Source organism: Neoarius graeffei, chromosome 9 (assembly GCF_027579695.1).
Source record: "Neoarius graeffei isolate fNeoGra1 chromosome 9, fNeoGra1.pri, whole genome shotgun sequence".
NCBI lineage: Eukaryota > Metazoa > Chordata > Actinopteri > Siluriformes > Ariidae > Neoarius > Neoarius graeffei.
In genome coordinates, this window is record NC_083577.1 from 3662762 (window position 1) to 3680908 (window position 18147).

General features: G+C 42.3%; 1 protein-coding gene across 10 annotated transcripts in view; it reads right to left on the bottom strand.

Moving 5' to 3' along the window:
* The window catches only part of znf385b (zinc finger protein 385B), a 520848-nt gene that overhangs the window by 240761 nt on the left and 261940 nt on the right, over positions 1–18147 (bottom strand). The window contains exon 2 of one of the 10 annotated variants that reach the window (XM_060928959.1): positions 5058–5193. The exons of the other annotated variants lie outside the window; for them this stretch is intronic. Coding sequence (XP_060784942.1) covers positions 5058–5064 — 7 coding nt within the window. The 5' untranslated portion in view covers positions 5065–5193. The remainder of the gene's footprint in view (positions 1–5057; positions 5194–18147) is intronic. 10 annotated transcript variants of the gene reach the window in all.

The following is an 18147-nucleotide window of genomic DNA, read 5'->3' on the forward strand; positions in this document are numbered from 1 at the left end:
TTCACACATAATACTGAGTGTATGATTTGATTTTCCCATAATATTTTTAAAATAAATTCATTCATTCATTATCTCTAGCCGCTTTATCCTGTTCTACAGGGTCGCAGGCGAGCTGGATCCTATCCCAGCTGACTACGGGCGAAAGGCGGGGTTCACCCTGGACAAGTCGCCAGGTCATCACAGGGCTGACACATAGACACAGACAACCATTCACACTCACATTCACACCTACGCTCAATTTAGAGTCACCAGTTAACCTAACCTGCATGTCTTTGGACTGTGGGGGAAACCGGAGCACCCGGAGGAAACCCACGCGGACACGGGGAGAACATGCAAACTCCACACAGAAAGGCCCTCGCCGGCCCCGGGGCTCGAACCCAGGACCTTCTTGCTGTGAGGCGACAGCGCTAACCACTACACCACCGTGCCACCCATTTTTAAAATAAATAAATAAATAAATAAATAAATATTTTATTACCAAAAAAAAGCAACAATTATTTTCCTATCCTTTATCAACTTATTCATTTTGTTAAATTAAAAATAATAAATAAAATAAACCCTCAAACCCACATTTGTAAAGGTTAGAGTAAAATATAATAGCCTATTAACTAAAATATTGGCTTCCTTTATCTTTGAGAATTAATTTTAAAGTCCTTCTAATCATCTACAAAGCTATAAATCAGCGTTTCTCAACCACTGGGCCACGGCCCAATGTTTTTCAATTGGTAGCTAATTTTTACTCGTAGTAGGGTACAATTGCTGGGTTGCATCTGACATCACGTCCGTCTCATTAAGCTACGGTCATACTACAGCTCACGATGCTTTGCGATGGGTTATCGATGAAAATGAGGCATTTTAAATGGCAATATACACGTACGCTAAAAGTTGTGGTCACACAGTCGGTGAACACTTGACTGTCGTGCCTTTGCGTGCTTGAGTCTGGTGCAGCTCGAGCGGCCGTGCGTGCTATTGGGACCCAATCATTATGGGAAACACCTGATACTGATTTGAGCGCAATCAGCATGCGCAGATATGGATGCTGTTTTCACAGAGGCTTTGCCAAGTATTATCCATATCACGGTCATGTTTGTTTCTCGCCATGTTTATAACGTTGTTTCAATCCTCTGCTTTCTCTTTTGCTTTTGTAAATATCACGCCTGCTAATAAACACTCTTCCTGCACTTAGATCCGTCTGCTGCCATCTACCTTGTAGTGTCCTGATCCCCAGATTTTTAACCCAGCCACATATAAAAAGTTGCTCTCCTCCATGCTCTTCCAGGTTTTCATCTGTGTGTCCGTGTCGAACGACGTCTGCAGCACCAGGTAGTTTAAGATGTCGGGGAACTCAATGGATGGATAATTTTCCAACTCATCGGAAAAATCCTTCTTTGTTAGTGTGTAAGGATCTAATCCCATTGAGTGGTTTCTGTATCCACTTCTTGGTTTTAATAACTTGCTTGTTTGCTGAACACAAACATGGCAGTAAGTTCTTGTGTTAATGGACCAGACTCCACTTTTGGATCATTAATCCCTTTTGACTGAGAATGTCCTGCATGCATGGGTTCGTCTTCTGGCACATCCATACAGTTTTAAATACAACACCTACAATTAAACACAGCTTGTTTATTGCACTTTAATTCCTGGGCTCCATCTGTAACAGGGAGTGATGTCGCATCCCATTAATACACTTTACAGTAGATTATTATTAGATTCTAATAGAACAGATGAGCCAAAATAATTGGGGATCTTTTTTAATGGGTCTCGACTTGTTACAAGTCTGAATAAGTGGGGCGTAAAGCAGAAAAGGTTGAGAACCCCTGCTCTAAATGGTATAGCTCCCTCTTACCTCACTGAGTCTTTGTCATTTTATGTCCCAGTACAAACCCTGATGTCCTCCACAGCTGGTTTACTAAATGTCCCAATAATCCCCCAAACCAAAATGGCAGAAGTAGCTTTTGTCCACTGTGCAGCCAAACTGTGGAATACTTTACCAAAACACATCAGGAAGGCGAGACGGACTCGGTCAATGACTTTAAACATCAGCTCAAAACATTCCTTTTTAATTTAGCAAACAGCTCATTGTTTCTATACGATTTTATCTTGTTTTTACCTTTTTTTCCTCTGTAATAATTACTTTTTTCTTTCCTTCCATTTTGTCAGTGTTGTCTTTTAAAGATTTTATCATTACGCCCACTTTATATTTTTTGCCTCATCTTTTAATGAGCTGCAGTCTCTGTGTGAAATGTGCTACATAAATAAAATGTATTATACTCCTTTTATTACAAATTTAATAACAAATAGGCCTTTTCTTAATAATCTTTAATGAACATTTGTCCTTGCTCCATTTACTTCTCTTTATCGTCCAGCAGTCTGTAAAACGAGAGCTCTCACACGTTTCATGCACACGCTGACTCATCTCATCCATCCATCATCTCTAGCTGCTTTATCCTGTTCTACAGGGTCGCAGGCAAGCTGGAGCCTATCCCAGCTGACTATGGGCGAAAGGCGGGGTACACCCTGGACAAGTCGCCAGGTCATCACAGGGCTGACACATAGACACAGACAACCATTCACACTCACATTCACACCTACGCTCAATTTAGAGTCACCAGTTAACCTAACCTGCATGTCTTTGGACTGTGGGGGAAACCGGAGCACCCGGAGGAAACCCACGCGGACACGGGGAGAACATGCAAACTCCACACAGAAAGGCCCTCGCCGGCCACGGGGCTCGAACCCGGACCTTCTTGCTGTGAGGCGACAGCGCTAACCACTACACCACCGTGCCGCCCGCCGCTTTATCCTGTTCTATTTAATGGATTATTAACGGGATTAGCCATCTCAGTCAATGTGATAAATTTCATTTCACATTGACCTCATTTGCTTTACTAAAGGTGTCTATACTGTGTGAATGTTGTTTATTCTGACCGAGTCTGATTATTAACAGAATATTAGGCTGGATGTACAGTAAACAGAGCAAGTGTATTGATATTGTTCTCTTCCTCGTCGATTCTGCATCATGTTTCTTCCTGCTTTTACCATTTTATAATTCTTAATCGCCCTAATTAACTTTATTTCTTCTTGTGTAGTGTACCGTACAATGAGTTTTGCTGAGCGTTTGGAAGAAACTGTGAATAAATCAACAAGACTGATGAAAAAATAACTTATGAAACTTGCATCTAAGTAATTAAAAGGAAAATTAATTAATCAGATTGTTTTAAAGAAACAAGTGACTGGTGATAGACATGAGAAGAAAACAGCAGTGGACTAGAACACATGAAGCAGAATAACATCTTGTGATCTATGCTGATTATGAAAATTCATCAAGATTGTTATTCCTCTGAAAAACAAACTCACGTCCCTGAAAGTCTCTACGGGATAATAGTGCCTAATCGTGTCTTAAATTTTGTCCTGTCTCAATGTTTCCTCACTTTGCATTGCCTTGTAATATGTATATTCCTTATTGCCCTTGTTCTGATTTTGTCCTTGATCTAGTCATGTTTGGGACTCAGACACAGTCTCAGTGTTTACGTCTCGGCTGAAAACGTATCTGTTTAGTCAAGCCTTTTGTTAGTAGTTTTATTAGGTAAAGGAGGAGATCTGGAGGATCCTCCAGGTGATCCTTTTGGTAAACTGGGATGTATGGATGCTGTCAGTCCCCACTCGCTCGCTCACTCGAGTTTGTTGACGGTGTAGTGGCTGCTGCTTTATGTCTCGGGGCTCCCTCATGTCTGTGTTACCTTCTGGCTCTCTCCTTTTAGTTATGCTGTCATAGTTAGTTTTGCCAGAGTCCCTGCTTGTACTCAGCGCAAAATGTATACTGTTCTTACTCATTAGGTGACATTGGGCATACCGAACAACCTGTGTTTTCTCCCCCGTCTGTCCTTCTCAGTTACATGTTGATCCTGAGATTGAGATGCTGAACCTCTTCTGCTCCTCAGACCTGCCTGATCCATCCTGATGCCCTACGTCTGGTTGGAGTCTCAACACATCGCTCCTGTAGAGGACGGCCCCATATGGACAGTTGAAAGTCACACTTGGAGGACGCTCTGGACTCTTACAGTAATGCTTTTATGGCTGAGGACTGCAGTTGTCATGAACAGTTTTGCACTCAAGTCTCCATCAATGAAGAGTTTATAACATCAATAAAGTAGACTTCATGTTAAAACTATAATGAATTTCCTGATTACACAGTTATACTCTGTGACTACAGGATTATAGAAGTGAGTTATTTATAATCATGCTATCTGTTATCACCCAGATGAGGATGGGTTTCCTTTTGAGTCTCTCAAGGTTTCTTCCTTGGGCCATGTGAGGGAGTTTTCCCTCACCACCATCACCACAGGCTTGATCATTGGGGATACAGTGCTGAGCGTAAATGAGTGCACCCCCTTTGAAAAGTAACATTTTAAACAATATCTCAATGAACACAAACAATTTCCAAAATGTTGACGAGACAAAGTTTAATATAACATCTGTTTAACTTATAACGGGAGAGTAAGGTTAATAATATAACTTAGATTACACATTTTTCAGTTTTACTCAAATTAGTGTGGTGCAAAAATGAGTACACCCCACAACAAAAACTACTACATCTAGTACTTTGTATGGCCTCCATGATTTTTAATGACGGCACCAAGTCTTCTAGGCATGGAATGAACAAGTTGGCGACATTTTGCAACATCAATCTTTTTCCATTCTTCAACAACGACCTCTTTTAGTGACTGGATGCTGGATGGAGCGTGAAACTGAAAAATGTGTAATCCAAGTTATATTATTATTAACCTTACTTTCCCGTTATAAGTTAAACAGATGTTATATTAAACTTTGTCTTGTCAACATTTTGGAAATTGTTTGTGTTCATTGAGATATTGTTTAAAATGTTACTTTTCAAAGGGGGTGCACTCATTTACGCCGAGCACTGTAAGTTAGGGATAAAATTAGCTCATGTTTAAAGTATTTACATTTCTGTAAAGCTGCTTTGTGACAATGTCTATTGTTAAAAGTGCTATAAAAATAAACCTGACAATTTAACGTATTGCTAAAACCTCACTCACTCAACATGAATGTTTATCCTCGACACATCGTTGACTTCACCAACACCACTCAAGTCATTCTGCGGCACTGCTCCTGTAGTTCCTTTGCACTATATCGCATCACATCACAAGGCGCGCAGGGCTGTTTCCACTCCATCTGATTATCACAAACACACCAATAAACACTTCAGATATCATGTGTGTTGATACACAAAAAACAGATGGACTAATTTAACTGGAGTACAAGCTGCTCTATCAGACAAAACTGAGAACAAAAGATCAAGTCCTCTCTTCTTTCTGGGGAAAAGAAAAAAATAAACCCAACTGAAATTACATTCCAGGCATTTATTGGACGCTCTTATCCAGAGCAACGTACAACAAGTTGAACAATTTTTTACCTAATCTGCATGTCTGAAGTGGGAGGAAACCCACGCAGACACAGGGAGAACATGCAAACTCCGCTCAGACAGACCCCCGTCAGCCATGAGGTTCGAACCCAGAACCTTCTTGCTGTGAGGCGACAGTGCAGCAATAAAGTAGTGAAATCAGGGAATGTTCTTCCTAGTGGTGTGCTTTTTCTCTCAGGTCTGAGGTCTTTCGTGGCCACACGAGAGAAAAAAGCATCCCAGACTTTTCACAGTCTGAACTTTGACTGAATGAATATCGCATAAATATTCAAACTGTGAGGTTTATCACTTGAGCATGATGCAGTGTTGTGTCCTTTCATAAACAGCATGACAAATGTTTCAAATCAAAAGAAACCTTCTGTTTCAGGAGACAATGGATAAGGCTGAGTGGCAGCGAGGGCGTGGTCGAGTGTTGGCTGTGAACGGCGAGGAGCCAGGGTGAACCAACAGGTAGCATGGATTGGGTCACACCTGTGTCTAATTACTGGCTGTTTATTAATGTGCCTGAGTGTGTCCTTCAGATAGCCAGAAACCAGAGAAAGAGGGGGAGAGAGAGCTAGCTGTGTCCCTTAACATGTTTGCGTCAGTGTACGTACGTGCGTGGAAGTGCAAGATTAAGAAAGAACACACACCTTGAATTATTGTGCCTGTCTCCCAGTTCCTCACTGTCCGAACATAAAAAAAAAAGTCATTCCAGACTGCTTCAGGAAGTTTATGGTAACTCAAATAACCACTCTTTACATCCATGCTGAGCAGAAAAGCATCTCGAACTCGGGGCAGGACCACATCAGGTTCCACTCCTGTCAGCCCATAACAGGAATCCGGGACACTGGACACACGATTCACTGAAATGGATTTTATACATTGTTCTGCTGCGACATGATTGGCTGATTGGATAATTGCGTGAACAAGCAGGGAGTGCAGGTGTTGCTAATCGAGTGGATGGTGAGCAGTGTTGTCGTTGAGCCACTGAACCTCGAGTCCAGTCTTGAGTCCCCAGTGTTCAAGTCCAAGTCATTAAAAAACAATTTTTTCTGAGCCGAGAACAAGACTCCATGCGCACCATTAACATGAGTTTGTTCCTGAACATGGCGTATGAACAGGTGAATGTGCTTCTCTTTATCAGGGAGTGTGAAGTATTCTGTCAGAGACGGTTGGGAGACGGATGGAAGTGCAGATGATGTGTTTATTAATACAAGTGAAGACGGTAAACAATCCAGAACGGCGGGCAAAATCGTAAAACGGTGAAACAGGCGATAGGTCGAGCGAGACACAAACAGGCTATCGTAGACTCGGCAGAATCAAAGACGAGAAACAGGAAATCAGGGATCAGGAACCCAAACAAGGAAATACGGCTCGGTAATGTGTCAGCAATGCAACTCAATACTTCGCAAAGCAAGTGTGTTTTCACAGTTTTTATATCGGCGCGCTGATTGCACCTTAATCCTGTGCAGGTGTGAGTCATTTACAGAGCGCGCGAGAGTCCGCTTGGCATGCGTGCTGTCCGGAGCGTGCCCGAGAGTCTATCTGATGCACATGCCAAGGCGTGCAGGTCTGACACTCTTACACAAAATTAGTACAAAAATTAATGTAAATATAAATATCTTATGCCAAATTATTATGGTATGTTACAAAAAAATAAAGAAAAAAAATCCCAGTCCTCGTCTCCAATTTACGAATCCGAATGCAGTTAATGCACGAGTCCGAGTCATCAGCGCTCAAGTCCAAGTCGAGTCACAAGTCCTTAAATAAGGGCACGAGTCGGACTCGAGTACTGCAAGCCTGATGGTGAAGAAAGGTTTCCATGGTCTACGTATTTTTATGATGGTACAATAGCAAACTCGGTGAAACATGAGTGCAGAAATGTCAGTTTAACAAAAACAGTTCAATTTAGCCTCGTTAATTTTGGCTTGTTTAGATGAAGGGTCGACACGTCGGCTGCTGATTGGGTACAGTTTAGAAAGAAAGAAATGAGACATATGATTTGCTGAACTCTTAAAATTTCACTGTTCTGATTTTTTTTTAATCAAATAACTCAAAGTATCCATGTGTAATGTAAATGAATTACTGGAACAGGAAATAAAACATGACGGTGCATCCTGTTATTAGGAAATAGGGTTTTATTCTTCTTCCACAGCAATTTACCAATGCTAATGTTTTTTTTATTTATTTAAAGGTCCCATGGCATGGTGGTTTGTTGATGCTTTAAACGGGCTCGTGGAGGTTTCCGGATGTTATATCCGCAGCCTTTCTCGAAATGAACCCTCGGCACGTAGATATAGCCTCCTGGGAGAAAGCCCCATTTCAGCGCTTTTCCCAGTGCGTCGTTTTGCTAATGAGAAGCAGGAGGCGGGGAAGGGTAGAGGGTGGGGGCGGGCCATGGGGAGAGGGGGAGGGGCTTGACCAAGCTGCGCACACACATACTCGCTGCTATCAGCGCCTGTAGCCACGCTGCTAAGACAAAACCCCGTTCTCCTTTCGTAAACTCAACGTGACACAGAGAACAGAGAGTGAGAGTGTTCGGAGTGGTAGTTTATGAACGTATAATACCCTAGGCTTCAACACGCACTCCATAACCAAAGAGGATAGAAGCAGCAACTACAACAGCATATCGCTTATCTAACAGAAGACATGCATTGCGGAGCAATAGTCAAACATAAGCTCATAAGTTAGTCAATTTCCAGACTAAACTCAGTTTAACAGAGCATGCTGCATGCTCTTTAGTTTTGTAGCGCAGAGTACCTGGCTAACTGCAGGAAGCGGTTAGCTGCACAGCTAATGTAGCCATTGCTAGGCTAACGCACCGATTTTAAAACACGGCAAAACGACCAGTTATACACTTACTTGTTCAGTGTTTGTGGCTGATGCGGCAGGGATGCTTGGTACGGACCCAGGCTTCAGTGACAGTTGATGTGCAAAACCTGCCCTGTACTGTCCCAAGTTGTGGAAACATTCCTCAGGAAAATGCTTCCGACAAACATACACCGTCTTAGGTAGACTCGACGGCGTATTATTGGAGTAAATAAAATTAAGCCACTGCGTCTTCAGGGGCTCTCCCGTCGGCAGTAAAAACAGACTCCTTTCTGTGTTGTCACATCCATGTACAGCGCAATTTCCATGTTTGGTGGCAACTTTTGAGCTGGGCGGGGCAATCCATACAGTGGGTGGGAATCCAGAGGGGGGGCGTGGGGATCATCTCCCTTGCTGACGTAGTAAAGGGAAGAGTTTATCAATGCGCCGTTTTGACGCGCCATTCTCAAATGTTGGGCATAGTTTGGTTTACACATTATGAAATTTCTAGCCACTGGGGTGACTTAAGGTCAGAGGAACTCATTTTAACGTTAAAAAACCTCAGAAAGTGACAATTTCATGCCATGGGACCTTTAAGAATGACACCATACTTTTATCCATTCATAGTATAAATACACAGGTGATTACAGAAAATTGTGCTTGCTGATTGGTCGAGAGATTCTCTATTTCTCGATAATCACCTCGAGCGACTCGGCAAAATGGCTCCAGTCACTTCATCACTGTACGTGAGGTATTATTACAAATGATGAAAGAAAATGTTGTTCCTAAAAGCACTTAAGATGCTGCAAAGTTCAGTCTAAAACTATTTAAAGGGAAGGTGGAGTTGTGATTTATTTTATCGATTTCAAAACAAAGGATTTTATGTGACTTGGCGTACGGTAGATCAGTGACACAAGTCTGCGCCGTAAAGTTATTACACTTACATACAGCTTTTGAAGTTTTAATTTTTTTTTTTTTAAATATGATTTTTTTTAAAAATCTTCACCTGTGCATTTATACTTAAACAGTTCTCCGCCTCAGGCTCGGTGAATAATTGTTAAATAGTTCCATCTAATGTTGTGAAACATCCACGAAACTTACTGACCGAGTTACTTCCTGTTCGTTAGTTAGTTTCTGTTCTCACTTGTGTTTTTCTCGCTCATGGAGTTAATCAGACAAAACAAATGCAGCTCGTCACGTTCCCAAAAATCCACAACACACAAACTCCACCGTCCTGAAGACGACGTTCCCGTGGAGGAAAACTGCACTGACGTTACGAAGGCGACTCCGACTGTGAATTAAATAAGCATCTGTTCAGAGAAAACTTCACCATATTAAAGATATGTTTTACTTTATTAAATAACAAATGGCCCTTTTCCACTACCCTTTTTCAGCTCACTTCAGCTCGCTTCAGCTCACTTCAGCCCGACACAGCTCGCGTTTCGACTACCAAAAAACAGCACGACTCAGCTCGCTTCAGCCCTGCTTAGCCCCTAAAACTCACATGGTTTTGGAGTGGGGCTGAAGCGAGCCAAACCGTGCCGAGTGAGGCTGGGGGCGTGAGCAGACACTCCCCTGTGCACTGATTGGTGAGGAGGAGTGTCCTCACATGCCCACACACGCCCCGCGAGCACGCTGGGATCTGTAAACACCGTAAACCTGGAAGGAGAATAATTACGAATTACGAGAATTATGAAGCCTTATGCGCCTCGCCTCATCTATACGCTCCTGCCAGTATCTGTTGGCGTTGTCGGTGACAACAAGCCACAGCACCAAGACCAGCAACACTAACGACTCCATGTCCTCCATGTTTATTGTTTACTATTCGGGTCGTGAGACTACTGCTTAAAAGATCACTGATGTCACTGTTTGCGCTGCTTAACGACATCACGTGACGTCCACCCACTTTCGCTAACTCCACCCAATGTGTCCACCCACTTCCAGCCAGCACAGTTCAGCGCGGTTGTAGTCGAAATGCAACGCCAACAGCTCCACTCAGCTCGACTCAGCCCAACTCAGCACCGCACGGCTCAGCCCGACTCAGCCGCATTGGTAGTGGAAAAGCGGCAAAATTGTACTCCCTTTATTATTAGCCTTATGTTGTTACTAGGAAATGATAATGTTACAATGAGAACATTATTATAAACATGTGACTCTTCTTACAGCTAGAACTACATACTGTCATGGAAACTTCAACACCTTCTGACCAATCAGAATCAAGAACTCAACACTGCTGTGATATAAAATATTTCATTAATAATGTAAGCACTCATTGCATCCCGACCTGTACAGGGTTCGTACATATTTTAACCAACAAATTTCCATGACTTTTCCATGAGTTGGCCACAAGTTTCCATGACTACGCATAACCTCTAAAATGTCAATATTAGGTGTGCTGTATGTATACTTTTGACCCTGTGTTGATTTCAGAAAACCCAAAGAAAATTAAAACTTGTGCACCAAATTCGAGTGTTGTTTTTTTTTAAATGAAAGCTGTATGCTGTACAATCATTCTGCCACAGAAAAAGAACAGTTCAAAGAAATTACTGAAAGCCCAAATATTGCCGTGACATTCATGTCACTGTATGTAAACTTCTGACCACAACTGTATATATATGCCAAATATTATGTAAACCATAGTTAGTACAAAGTGTTTAATAGAAGCGACGATGCAACCAAAATGTGCACACCATTAGAACAAAATTAAAAGGAATTTTCCACATTATAACCATTTAAGTTTATTTATTCAGTAACTCCAGTGAAGCTAATAGGAAAGGTGTGTTGCAGTAGGGCTTCACGAATGTGAACCGAGACATTTAATGGATTAATAGGGGTTTTCTTGAGTTACATTCTTTCTGCTTCTCTTATTTGGTGCTGCGTTCACCTCATTCCTTCTCACTTATTCTGTCTGAGCTGAAGACTGGAGTCCATTGTTTGCGTTGTTATTCGATCAACATGTTCAAACATCAAATATGCATGTTCGGAACAAACAGGATATAAAATGTTATGGCTGCTTTCACAATCTCGCATTCTCATTCTCTTCTTTACCTCGTTATGAAGATAGTCCAAATGTGCAGAGATATGCACACTTGCGTTCACCGCACGCAAATCTTGTGGCTATCTGACTATCGGGAAACATGGCCTGGAACAACTGGGCTGTATCCTCACACGACTTGAAGGAGTAGTGAGCTTTGATTACCTTTAGCGCCCAGAATATCTCCGCAGTAAGCGAGTCATTTCTAGTCACGGCACTTGAAAGCGTTCCTGGTCTCAAAGACGAAGTGGCAGTAATGCAGGTAGATGTCGGCGTGGATGTGGGTGTCGTCGTGTGAGGTTGAAGAAAACTGGCGATTGAGTTTGCTTGGCGGGCAGCGACTACAGCTTGGTGCTTAGCGCCTTTGGCATGGCTAGTAAGAGCTGCTTCTCCCATGTTAGCTATGTCGAATATTTTACTGCACAAGACACATTTGGCTCTTCCAGGGTCCTCTACCCTCTCCAACCACGATTTGTATTTTTCGCCATGAAGCCAGACATTATTAAATGCACATTTCCCTGGCATTGTATACTTTGTCTCTTAGCATAGTACAAGCCACGCGATCTGATCTAAAGACTGAGGGAAGTTTACATTGCATCTAGGCAACGCACGTCACACGTGATATGAACAGTGGCCGGAGAGGGGGAAAAAGCGGCTCAGTAATGATCTCCGCACTGGCCGGTTAATCAAATCAACACGCACGATTTTCTTATTATAAGTTGTTTACAATATACAATAACCAATTTGAAATCACATTGTCTGTTCACAAAGGAAGGTGGATAAATTCCATAACTTTTCCAGGGTGCTCGTGTGTCCAGGAGTATTCCAGTCCTGGAAAACGACATAAATCACATTCCATAACTTTTCCAGGTTTTCCATGTCTGTACGAACCCTGCTTGTAATATGATAACCCGACATGATGAGTCAGCACTGTTGCCTCACAGCAAGAAGGTTCCAGGTTCGAACCCCATGGCCAACAGGGGCCTTTCTGTGTGGAGTTTGTTTGCGTGTTCTCCCTGTGTCTGTGCAGGTTTCCCCCACAGTCCAAAGACATACATCTGAGATAAAATCATCCAGCCACTGGGGTTGTACAAGCCAGTGCAGACTTGGTGCCGGTCCCAAGCCCGGATAGATTGGGGAAGGTCACGTCAGGAAGGGAATCCGGTGTCAAAACCTATACGGATCACGATGATCTGCTGTGACGATGCCTAATGGGAGCAATAGTCAGCAAACGAGTCAGGATCCAATCCAAGAACGGAGCCGAGCTGTTGAGGGTTAACGCTCGTCCTCAAGGGCCCTGCAGTGGCGCGCTCATTTTCACCAGCGTTGAACCTTCCACGCTGTGCTACAATTCAATTTTATGGCTAACAAGCAATCCTGATTTATTTTTGTTTTCCTTTTACAGTAAACAACACCGTCAACCCCAGGAAAACATCAGCACTGTGATTAAACCTGTTTTGTTCTGCTTCCTTACAGACTGCGTTTCACTGAAAACTGCATTTTTAACACTAACTTGTGATCAAACTTTTTCTCTCACCATGTGTGTGCCAGCTCTCGTCAGATTCCATTTAAATATTTATATAAGAACACATCACTTTGGCTGCGCAAATTACTTCCATAAAGTGATTTTAACTGGGGGCAGCGCTCGTTATTTCAGCTCTGCCGTTTCCATGGAGACTAAGGGAACCTCTGCCACATGAAATCTCTCACTCTCTCTCGGTTCGTCTTTTTCACCTCGACTGACACCATCACTAATGGTCATTTTCCAGCTCTGACAGGCTGCATCCCGCAGAACGACACACTAATCTCCGTCTCTCACAGCGATACGGAGAGATCGATTTCATCTCAGTAAAGTTGTAATTAAAGCCGGGAGCACTAACCCCGCCCCTCAAACTAACATTAATCATTCATAACAATACATCTGAGCCACCGGTTAAGATCGTATATATAAAGTAATGGACAAGTCTTTCTTGCAGTCACTCATTTAGTGGTTCAAAAATGAAGAATAACGTGAAGACTGTGATTTAGTACGACCTCAAAACAACCGTCCGTCTTCTATCTCTAATGCGGTAAAAGGATACAAGTGTGGACATACTTTATTTGGGGAAATCAAAAAATCATAAGTGCCAGAACACAAGCAAGAATCTCGAACCTCCTGGAAAACAGCACTTGCGATAAAAACGCAGGGTGAGACTTTGCGGCAATGACACACAGATGACATAAAAAGGCAAACTAATCAAGGACTAACAGAACAGGTGAACGCAATCAGTGAATAAAGTAACGATGGGTCTAGAAAAGAAACCAAAACAAACACACAACCAGGGGCGCCGCCAGAAATTTTGGGCCCCATGAAAGATTAGAATTTTGGGCCCCCCAACTTTGCCCACCCTCGTCACAATTGCACTATTGTCATTATTTGACTTTTGATAGCCCATGGACCTTGAGTTTGTGACTTTGTTATTACATTTTATGTATTAACATACCAGGGACTACAAAAAACTATGAAACTACAAAAAACTACTATGAAAACTGGTCAGTGACTAATTCTGGTGCATTTACAATCACAAATGAAAATTCAAGATTTTGCCACATGCCTTCTTGTGCTAGGATAATTGGTAATGAAATGTGTGGTGTGACTGCTAATAAATCACAGAAAAAGTTTTCTCCAGCTCCTCAATTTGAAACCAATGGTTTAGAACGTGTGAACATTCCAGACACGTAACCATGTCGAACACTTGACTGGTGTCCGTTATTAGCAACACTTTAATCTAGCAAACTGTATATGGCGCTCGCTCATTAAAAACTTCAATCCTAAAGCATTTATGGGTTGTATTGCTGCTTACCTCCTTCTCCAAAGGGGGGTTCAGTGGTTTGGTAGGGCGGAGGTCCCCCTGAGGCTGAATCTGTGCATATTTAGGGCACCCCATTAGTTATGAAACTGGTCATTAGCACTAGTTATTAGCACCAGCATAACATAATATTTCATCTTGTTTATCACACAAGTCAGTTCAGTTATTAAAATGGAAAAAATGTCACTGTACAAACTGTAAAAGTGTTCTCTTGATAGGCTAATCCAACCACGTTCATACTGTTCATTTACCATTCGCTAATATTTTGAACACACATGTGAGCGATAGCTACCTTTCTTTGGGAAAAACTGAGTGACCAGTTGCCTGCCTCTCCGGTCCCTCTCAGCTTTCAGCTGCCTTTCTTTACGTTTTTGACAGCCACTCTTCATATTTAGCGATCATAGACTGTACGCACTCCACTGCTGGCTGGCTGGCTGCTGCACCGCGACACAGCAGCAAGTAGCGTTGCACTGATCAGCACTCAGATTTAACGCATCGCGCTTCTACCAGAACTGGACCGTACCATTTCGCAAAAGGGGGAGGGTTAAATGACAATATGTTGAAGAACTCAAGAAATAGACAACCTTGTTCAATTAGCTCATTTTACCAGATGGAATATTGCATTGTTGTTATTTCAAAAGTCTTATTAAAATCATTAAAAGCATATTATCAGCCCCTTAAAGGGCCCCATGGCAGTGCTGGGCCCCTAGAATTGCTCTAACCTTTCCCCCCCTGGCGGCGCCCATGCACACAACCACATAGTGTTCGTAACTTTGGAAAGCAGAATAAGGACAAAGGGATATTTTAACAGGCTTACAATAAAACTCAAGCGAAGTTCTTCTTCTTCTTCTTTTGGCTGCTCCCGATTAGGGGTTGCCACAGCGGAGCTTTCATCTCCATTGCTCCCTGTCTTCTGCATCCTTCTCTACCACACCTGCCACTTTCATGTCCTCTCTCACCACATCCATGTATCTCCTCTTTGGCCTTCCTCTTTTTCATGTGCCTGGCAGCTCCATCCTCAACATTCTCCTTCCCACATGCTCTGCATCTCTTCTCAGGATGCGCCCATACCATCTCAGTCTCATCTCTCTTAGCTTCATTCCCAAGCTCTCCACATGTGCTGTCCCTCTGATGTGCTCGTTCCTTATCCTGTCCAACCTCCCATCGCAAACCTTAACATCCTCAACTCCGCCACCTCCAACTTTGCCTCCTGTCTCTTCGTTAAGGGTACGGTCTCCAATCCATACATCACAGCTGGTCTCACTACTGTCTTATACATCTTACCTTTCACTTTTGCTGGGACTTTCCGATCACAAATGACTCCCGAAATCCTTCTCCACCTGCTCCACCCTGCCTGCACTCTCTTTCTCACCTCACTATCGCAGCCCCCATTTTCCTGCACAGTTGACCCCAGGGACTTGAATTCACCAACTTTCTTTACGTCTACTCCTTGCATCTTCACTACACTCTCATCCCCATTCTCATTGATGCACATGTATTCTGTTTTGCTCCTGCTCACCTTCATTCCTCTTCGTTCCAATGCATCCCTCCATCTCTCCAAATCCAACTCAACCTCCTTTCTACTTTCAAAACTCAAGCGAAATCTAATGTGCCAAATCTAACATGCGGAATGAAAAGAGAAAAAAAAAAAAACTCAAGTGAAGTTAACTGGCCAAAATATCTCATCTCATCTCATTATCTGTAGCCGCTTTATCCTTCTACAGGGTCGCAGGCAAGCTGGAGCCTATCCCAGCTGACTATGGGCGAAAGGCGGGGTACACCCTGGACAAGTCACCAGGTCATCACAGGGCTGACACATAGACACAGACAACCATTCACACTCACATTCACACCTACGCTCAATTTAGAGTCACCAGTTAACCTAACCTGCATGTCTTTGGACTGTGGGGGAAACCGGAGCACCCGGAGGAAACCCACGCGGACACGGGGAGAACATGCAAACTCCGCACAGAAAGGCCCTCGCCGGCCCCGGGGCTCGAACCCAGGACCTTCTTGCTGTGAGGCGACAGCGCTAACCACTACACCACCGTGCCGCCTGGCCAAAATATAAAAATGTTTACTGTTGTTAGCTCCGCCAAGTTTGTTAGATGAGATTATGTTTTCACCTCCGTTTGTTTGTTCCCAATGTAACTCAAAAAGTAGTGAACGGATTTGGATGAAATTTGGAGGAAAGGTGCGCCATGGGCCGAAGAACAAGTGATTAGATTTTGATGCAAATCTGGATCCATGGCTTGGCTGACATATGCATTCGACGAAGTCTGAATGCTCTTCGAGTTAAAGAAATCTTTTTAAGTATTATTACAGCATTAACGATTACATTTTAGAATAAATATGCAGGTGATTATTGGGGGGGGGAAAATCACACCCCGAGTGGTTAAGAAACTCAGTCTATTTCTCGATAATCACCTCAAGCGACTCAGGAAAATGGCTCCAATTGCTTTGTCACCGTAAGTGAGGAAGAATTACAGATGAAAGAAAATGCTGTTCCTAAAAGCACTAAAGATGCTCTGACGTTTGGTCTAAAACTATTTAAAGGGAAGGTGGAGTTGTGATTCATTTTAGCGATTTCAAAGCAAAGTATTTTATGTGACTCGGCAGAGATAAGTGACAAGTCTGTGCCGCAAAGTGATTACATTTACATACCGCTTTTAAGTTTTGAAAAAAATTTAAATGCATTTTTTTACAAATTATTATATGGCATGAGCTACTTCCGGTAAAATCGTGTGCTCTGATTGGTTACTTGGTGGGCAGAATTTTCCCGTAATGCATTCCCGGAGGTGATTACAGACTTTCTTTCCAAGGCACCGGATTTCAATGTTGCAAAAAAAAAAACAAACAAAACGACAAAAAGAAAGATGAATTGGAAATCAAAACTGGCCAAAAGACAAACAAGAGACACGGAGTTACTCAAGAAATGAGCAGTGAAGAGCATTCAGAAACCACTAACCACCGTGAAACCGTGAGGCGTTTATTCTGCCTGCGTGACTCAACTATATTACAAATATGGTGTGACTGAAAGCAGTGTCACGCCTCATTATTATAATAACCATCTGTTTTAATCTTAGAAATTTTAAAAAATGTAAAAAGCCAGATAATAAACTCCTTATCGACCTTGCTTGCTTGGCCTTTAGGGGAAAATATCAGACCGAGGTCTTTCTGTTGCTTTCTGATCTCGCCTATGGCTCAGTCTGATATTTTCCTGTAAAGACCAAGCAAGCGAGGTTAATAAGTCTTTAACAATCACCTGCGTATTGATACGAAAAGACTTCTCCGCATCAGGCTTAGTGAATATCAGTGAATAATAACCTCCATTTCATCTCAGTTATTATTTACTGATATTCACCTCGCCTTCGGTGAATAAATGTTAAATATTATAGTATTACATATCATATACACAATAAATCTCAAGACACAGCTACAGCCATGTATACATACAAGTTTAAAAAAACGTTTTGATCTAGAACACTAAAGAGTTCATCAGCTTTTCTGAATTCTCACACACCAGTTCCATGTTGTGGGATTTTTATTAATCAAAACTATTTTATCTACAGTGGTGCTTGAAAGTTTGTGAACCCTTTAGAATTTTCGATATTTCTGTATGTCCGAAAACATCACCAGATTTTCACAAAAATCCAAAAAGTAGATCAAGAGAACCTGATTAAAAGAATAAGATCAACAATTACTGGAAACACTGAGTTGCTATTGTAGCTGTGCAAACCGGTCACACCAGATCCTGAACACAAAACTTCACGCACTTTTCCCCCAGTCACTGATATCCGACATTGGATCATTTTCTTCAATAAATAAATAAATAAATAAATAAATGGCCAAGTACAATATTTTTGTTTCATTTGTTCAACTGGGTTCTTTATCGACTTTTGTGAAAATCTGATGTTGTTTTAGGTGTGTGGATCTTTATGTAGAAATATAGAACATTCAAAAGGGTTCACAAACTTTCAAGAACCACAGTACTTGATGTTCTTAAAATCACAAAGTGGCCCAAACTTCAG